Here is a 7,789-nt window from a genome sequence, read left to right as displayed (position 1 = left end):
TGCTGGCGAGTCTCCCCCCCCTCTCCCCCATCTCTCTCTCTCTCTCACACACACACACACACACACACACACACACACACACACAGCCCTGCTGTCACCTCCACCCCCCCCCCCACCCCAGGCTGGGGCTGCATGTCCCAGCACTAGTGTAGACATGGGGCAGGGCTGCAGTGCGGCAGTTGCCCCTGCAGCTATGGCTGTGGCCAGCAGGTCCCCTCCCATCCCATTTGGCTGACTGTTATTCAATATGGCATTACAAGACATTGTCCTATTAAGCATACAAGCTAAAATGGATATCTAAATAGTGATACATACCAACAATACCAGCCACTGTTACTAAGGGGCAAGTGTCTAGAGTCTACACTTTGCCCTTTGGGGGCACAGAGAAGTTACATTTTTTGTGCAATCAGCCCCCTGAAAGTGCTCTACAGCTGTGTTGTGACACATGTGCACGGCTGCAGAGTGCTTTTAAAGTGACTGATTGCGCCAAAACTTAACCCTCCTCAAATGAGGGATCAGATGAAAGCACTCTGTTTTAGAGCGCCTTAGGGAACTTGTGTTCCTTAGCGTTAATTTGTCATGTGATTGGTCCCAGCCCCACCCCTAGCGATGTCATCAGAAAAGGAAAGGAAAGGGAGGAGGAAAAAACAAGCCGCAGTGAGCCGTCATCTGGGGTTTGCCTGGCCTGTGCTGGAGGGGGGACAGGTGGATTGGAGCCCCCCCACCAGGGGCTATGCATAGAGGGTGCACACGGGGAGGCCTCCCTGGGTTGCCCCTCGCCGCCGCTGCCCACCGCCGACAGTGCCGGCGGCATCTGCGGGAGCTCCCCACTCACTGCCACTGTGCTCCAGCCACCACCAGCGCAGCCGTGCCCCTCCCAGTCGCCAGGGGCACACGCCATTTATGCCCCCCCGCCTTCTTGCCCACCCTCCAAACCCCCCCAGATGGTGAAGGATGGCAGCCCCAGCCTTTTATCTGTACTGCAATGAGAAATGGTGTGGACTTCAGCATGGGATAAGAACCTGACTAGGGCAACTACTCTGTTGCAGAGAGAAGGATATTAAATTTGTGAATTTAAGTAAAGCTTTATTTATACTAGCAGGTTTCTTTAAAGCCTCCCTATGTTAAAATGACAGTTGGCTGTGGCGTAGATCACTTACTATGATCAAATGCTCTGAGCTTGAGGTGCGAGTTTTGGAGCAAGTTTCACAGCTGTAGCTACATTGCTTAATGAGTTATGCTAAACAGTCTCACCTCTTGTAAGAGATACTGATTCTTCACTTTGGGTCACAGGCTAGAAACAAAACCTCTTACTTAGGGTACTTATACATGTGCTCCAAAGTGGGGGCAGAGGGGGTTAATTAAAACACCTGCAGTGCCTCATGTATTCAGCATCCCATGTTTCAAACTGGCGGCAGGGGCACTTTAACTAAATCTTATTAGATGAGCTTTAGTTAAAGCACCCCCACTGTCATTTTGAAATGCAGGATGCTGAATACATGAGACGTTGAAGCATTCTGAATAGAACTCTCCAGCAGACTTAATTAATCTAGTCTGCTCTGACCTGTTCTGATTAGAATGCATCAGAACCCCTATAAAAGTGCCCTGATATTTGTCCTAACACTGTGGATGCTCTACATATAATCTATATTTGTTTTTAGAAGCACTGTTGTTTCCTTTGAAGTAAAAAAATCCATGCACAGGTAGATGGGAGTTAAAAAAGTAATGTAGTCATGTACATTAACAAAATATTTTGCACAACGGAAGCCACAAGATCTTTTTCTAGACAGGTCTGTGGGCTCAAGGTGTCCTCTTCTCAACTGTTCATCTCATGCAAACCATGAGTATGTGGTTAATTCTACTGATGTTAACAGAGCTACTCACATGAGTGAAGGCTTCAGCATTAGTCCTTAGCCAGCTTTGATGATTTCTTTATTGTTCAGGAACAGTTTGGCTGTAGATGTCTGCTTAAAGGATTGCAGAGCTCCTGGAACAAGGGCCCTGCTCCCACTGAATCCTAAAGAAATACTATATCTAATGCTGGGCGTGTTAACACAAGATGCTTTACTGTGCAATAGACTAATCTACTGTGCAGTAAGGCACCTCTGTCTACACATGTGCAGTAGATTAGTCTACTAAGCAGTTCCCTATTACCTGGGTAGACGCCCTGCCGAGGAAAATTTCCTGCACAGTATTTTACTGCACTGTAAGATTACAGTTCATTAATAGCACGTGTAGATGTGCATGCTGAGTATGAGAGAAAAGGGGGTTAAGTCTTTCTTGCAAAGTGTCTCTGCTTGGGAAGAGTTGAGTATTTCTTGCTACATTTTTAGCTGTGCTTTTTGTGTGAGGTTAATCAATGAGTGAGCTCTTGGGTAGTAGATGAGCACAATGTGGAATCTTCTCAGCTTCAGTTGCCACCAGTTTCACTCAAAGGATCTGGGTGGGGAAGTGATCTTGGGGGCTCAATCTGTGGAATGTTGGTCCTGATTAGTGTTGTGCATAGTCAGTGTTGCATACATTAGATGAGCTGATTCTGAAAAAAATGAAACAAATGGATAAAATATGCCTGGAATAATCTACCCTATCTCCCCCTAAAAGATCATTGTAATGTTTAAATACTGACATGCTGGTATATGATTGTTTTTTTTTTTTATACAGAACTTGAAGATGGTGATTACGTTGATGTCTTGCAGTGAATGGCCAGAACCTGGTTATTCAGAAGCTATCTTTTTAATTTACATCACAGCAGATCAGTTGAAGACTCCTGCCTTGAGAAATATATTCTTGAGCATGGCTATTTCTGCTGGCTGGATATTATTGTCTACAGACTTTTGTTTCTAGAATTCATTCCTTTTTGCCAGCTCATCAAAGCAATGGTCTTCCATGTTTTGGGACATTCTGTACCCTGTATTTATATACCCTGTTAGAAAATCACAATGTGAATATGTTTCCTGGATGTGGGAGAGTGATTCCTAGTAGGCAAGCTGAAATCTACTGTGATCCAAATTCAATAGGCTCCATAGAGTGTTGAAAAAGAGCTTTATGCATGATGTGTTGGTTTTGTCTCATTTTCAATTAATAGGGTAGAATTTCAATGAAGAGAAGCTTTTGACGTCTCAGAGGGTGCATCTACACATACACTTTACTGCAGAAGTAGCTCCATAGTAAAGCGTCACAGTCTACACGTGCACCAATATTAAGGCATAGTAAACTAATTAACTTCACCATAAGATTATCTCCAGGGACTGTACTATTTTACAGTGGAGTCATTAAGTGAGACCAAATGCACATGTAGATGATAACTGCCAGGAGCAAATTGCACCTGGTCAGCCCAGTCTGCTGGCAGCCAGATGCCCAACTCCTGCTAGCCCTGACACTGCCACTGCCTGGAGCTGACCCTGTGTGCCCCTGCCAGCCCAGGGCTGCTCCGCGCTAGCTCAAATTGCTGCTGTTTAAGGTGCAAGTGTAGATGCTGTGCCCAGGAGCAGTGTACTCCAGAGTAGTACACTGACCCCAGAGTTTATTGTGTTGTGTTAATGGCATGCGTAGATGCATCCAAAGAAGAGTAATATATCCCTGTAGCACTGGAACAAGCTAATACTGCTGACAAAATAGTATAGGCAATCAGCATCACAGGGGGTTTTGTTTGTTTGTTTATTTTTGTTTTTTTCAAATTTTAAGTCTATATTGTACAGGTTAAAAAAATCAAATGAAAGTAACTAAGGAACATTTGACTTTCTCATCTATAAGCAATACTGTTTACAGATTACTTCTAAACTCCTAAGTCCTACACAGATGATTTTGTGACGTTTTCTTTATTTGCTATTTGTTTTGGTAATAGAACTTGCTGTATACCTTTTAAACTGGAAGTGGGTCTATTGCTTATAGTTTTTCTTTAAACAAGAATTAGATTTGAAGAGGTAAGGCAAGCTTCTGTATAAAATGCAGTTTAATTTTGAAGGTGATTACTTGTAGCTAGTGATTAGTGTCAGAAACAGTGCAGAAATACTGCACTTAGGTCTGTCACTGCCAGTCTATGATGGGCATGTTTGTAGACCTCTCTGTATCTATCTCACATCTGTAAAATGAAGATACTTCTCTGCATTGCGTTAAGGCACAAGGCTACTTTTTCCATTAATGCTTAAAAAGAGTTCCTAACTGTTAGAGCCACTGGTGCCACTGTAAATGTAAGGGCCTTGTTACATGGTAATATTGGGCAGCTTCTGGAGGTCTTAACCCCTGGACTGTCCACACATCTGAACAGCTGAAACTAGTTTTACGCATTCAAATTACGCCACTCCAGGGCAGGATTATCTCTGATCCCTGTTACCCAGGTTATCTTATGCTAAGGTGTAGCCACTCTAGGCTATACTTTAATGTAAACACCCCACCTGCATCCTGCTTCCCACCCTCCCCAGCACCCTAGAACCCCTCTATTTACTTGTGGCTGCCCTGTGCAGTCTGTTCCAGGGGAGCAGGCAGGGAAGGATTAATTTGCCTGCCCAGCTGTCACTGCAGCTGCTCTCTGGGTCAGAGGAGCAGCAGCTCAGGCAGTAGCAGCAGCTGGGCAGGCGAGTTAACCCTTCCCTGTATGCTCTCCTGGGACAGACTGCATGGAGACTGCAAAAACATGATGCATGCTATATGCTGGGAAAATGGTTATTGCCGAAGAAGAGAAAGGGCTGTTTCCTATTTTAGGAAAACTACTTTATGTGTAACTTGCTGGTGTGTATGGTTTGTCATGTGGCCTGCTGTGGGTGTTCTGAGATTTGCACACACACATTTTCGTGCCCGGATGCACTGGAGATCCGGCGCATAGGAACAGACTCAATTAATTGTGTGTGCTCCGCATGCCAGCTGACATGCATGGCGCTGTGTTGCTTGCAGTTGTATAAGCAGCGAAATGTGTGTCAGCATGGAGAAAACGCTTTCTATGCGTTTTAGTTCAGAAGCAGACTGCTAGCACTTGCTGATGTGCATTTCACTGCTTATACAACTGTACGTGATGCAGCACTGGGCACTTTTCAAAGCACCTGGTGCCATGGCGCTTGCATGTCTAAAAATACCCAAGGTCTGCTGGGTCAGAAGGGCAAGCATCTGTGTCCTTTTCCTGATTTGGACCGCTAAAAATCTTTAATGTATGGCAACATCCTTGAGTCACTGGCAGGTCTTTGTGTCACTAGGCCTCCCTTCCTGATTTGTTTGGAATGTACACGCAACCTGTGGGAAACCATTGTGCAGGGGCCACCAGGAGGTTGGGGCTCACTGTGATCTGGGCTGAGGCCAGTGTTGGAGGTAGCCTACAGTTTTGTTTTGTTTTGGGGGGATTCTTGTTTTCTTCTGAAGGGAAATGATTCTGGGAAGCTTAGTAATTGGAGGAGGAATTAAATAAAGTTTAATTCATAGATTTCATAGACATTTGGGCTGGAAGGGACCCCGGAGGATCATCAAGTCCAGCCCCCTGCCCCAGGGGCAGGAAGTCAGCAGGGATCATAGAATCCCAGCAAGATAAGCATCCAAATGTGTCTTGAAGGCATTCAAAGTGGGGGCTTGAACCGCCTCCAGTGGCACTCTATTCCAAACCTTGGGGGCTCAGACAGTGAAGAAGTTCTTTCTTATGTCCAGCCTGAATCGGTTGCAGTGGAGTTTGTGACTGTTCGATCTTGTCATCCCTTGGGGCGCTCTGGTGTACAGACGTTCCCCCAGATCCTGATGAGCACCCCTGATAAGCTTATAGGTGGCCATCAGATTGCCCCTGAGCCTGCGCTTTTCCAGGCTGAAGAGCCCCCAAAATAAATTATTTTATTATTTATCTTTAATAAACTGTTACATTTGTTCAAAATTGCTTGAGAGCAGGAAAGTTATTGGTGGAAAGGGGAATCTCCAGCCCACGCGCTGAGCTGACCTAATCCATGGCAGCTCTTCTGGGCCTGCCCATGAGGAGCTGCAGGAGGTGGGCATTTCCCAGATTTCTGGGTGGTGGCTGGGTGTAAGCCCTGCCATATTTGAACCCAGCTTTTGTATTGCTACTAGGGCCTGTGGATTTTTCCCACATTGCTGGCTTGGGGCTGGAGCCAACCTCCCCACTTTGAGCCTGGATCCTCTCTGGCTGCCAGGGCCTTGTGGGGTGGTGGTGCACAGAAATACAGGGCTGGTGGACAAGGTTCTTTGGGTAGGTGTGATATCTTTTATTAGACCAATTTTATTTATTATTTTATTAGACCTTTTGCATTTAATTATTATTAGACAATTTTATTATTTATTTTATTAGACCATCTTATTTGTTCATTATTTATTATTTTATTAGACCATTTGTGTTCATTACTTATTTTATTAGACCATTTTATTTGGTATTTATTATTTTATTGGAACATTTTTATAATTATTTGTTTTATTAGACCTTTTACATTTATTTATTACTAGCCAATTGCCCATCAGGAATGACGGCCGGGGGGGGGGGGATGCCCCACCCCTGTCTGGGCCACTCCCCCTTTACCTCCTGCTGCTGGGGGTCCAGGCCCACTCCCCCTCTCCCTGCTGCAGTAGCAGAGGAAGAGGAGGAATGGGCCTGGGTCCGATGCAGGGGAAGACTGGGCCCAAGCATGGGGAGAAGCCGGCCCACTGCAGCGGGGCAAGCAGTGGGCCCAGGCTGACCTGGCAGTGGCAGGGGAATGGGAGGAGCAGGCTTAGAGCTGACAGGGGAGGAAGAGGTGGGGTGAGGGAGGACGGGACCTGGGCCCGAGTAGGGAAGGAAGCCTGGGCCCGAGCTGAGAGAGAAGCCAGCCCTTTGTGGCAGTGATGGGGAGCAGCAGGCCCAGCCTGACTTGGTGGCGGCTGAGGCAGGGCAGGAGCAAGCCTCTTCTCCACTCCTCCCACACCCCGCTCCAAGCCTGCTCCTCCCATTCCCCCATCATGGCCAAGTCGGCCAGGGCCTGCTGCTCACCATGACACCGTGGGCTGGATTCTCCCCCGCCTGGGGCTTGGTCCTCCTCCTGTTGGAACACTTGTTCACACTCTGGTGGTTTATCAGCCAATCACAGCGCGAATAAAGCGTTACAGACAGACTTAAGACTTTTATAATATTAGCATTATTACTTATTTTATTAGACCACTTTAGGCATTTATTATTTTATTAGACCATAGTTATAATTATTTTGACCATTTTATTAGTATTTATTTATTGGACCATTTTTATTATTTGCTTTATTAGACCCTCTGCATTTATTTATTATTACTTATTTTATTGGACCACTTGATGTATTTAGTATTTTATTAGACGATAGTAATTAATTTTAATTTTATTAGGCCACTTTTATTTTTATTTATTAGTATTTATTTATTTTATTGGACTATTTTTACTTGTTTAGCATTATTTTATTAGATCATTTTATTTATCTGTTTGTTTATTTTACCAGACCATTTTTTATTTGTGTATTTTACTGACCATTTTTAATTATTAGCTGCTTTTCTGTCGCGCTTGGTCTGCAACGCGATCTCCCCCCTCATCCCAGGCAGGGGTAGCAGCCTTTTCAGCCCCCCACCCCCTTGACGTCACCACGGCCCTGCCCCATGGCGTCACCACAGCTCCGCGCCCTCCTCCGGAGCATCAGGCGGGCGTTGGCAGCTCCGCGCTGAGGAAATATGGGGGGGGGTTGGGCCTGCTCCTCCCAGCGTGCCCCGCGCGGCGGGGCGGGGCTCCCGCGCTCTCCCCTGACTGGACTGCGGGTGCCCAATGGCGGTACCGGCGCCGAATACGAGTGCGGGCGGAGGGGCACGGCTGTAAGCC

At 46.1% G+C, this 7,789-nt stretch overlaps 1 protein-coding gene across 1 annotated transcript in view; it reads left to right on the top strand.

Moving 5' to 3' along the window:
* SH2D1B (SH2 domain containing 1B) overlaps positions 1-2,699 on the top strand; it is a 19,428-nt gene extending 16,729 nt beyond the window's left edge. Inside the window, exon 4 of the mRNA XM_006027019.1 lies at positions 2,662-2,699. Coding sequence (XP_006027081.1) covers positions 2,662-2,699 — 38 coding nt within the window. The remainder of the gene's footprint in view (positions 1-2,661) is intronic.
* The last annotated feature ends 5,090 nt before the right edge of the window (positions 2,700-7,789 follow it).

Source organism: Alligator sinensis, unplaced genomic scaffold (assembly GCF_000455745.1).
Source record: "Alligator sinensis unplaced genomic scaffold, ASM45574v1 scaffold1131_1, whole genome shotgun sequence".
In the NCBI taxonomy this organism is placed as follows: domain Eukaryota; kingdom Metazoa; phylum Chordata; order Crocodylia; family Alligatoridae; genus Alligator; species Alligator sinensis.
The sequence above is the reverse complement of the archived record's forward strand: the minus strand, read 5'-3'. Positions and strand labels throughout refer to the sequence as shown.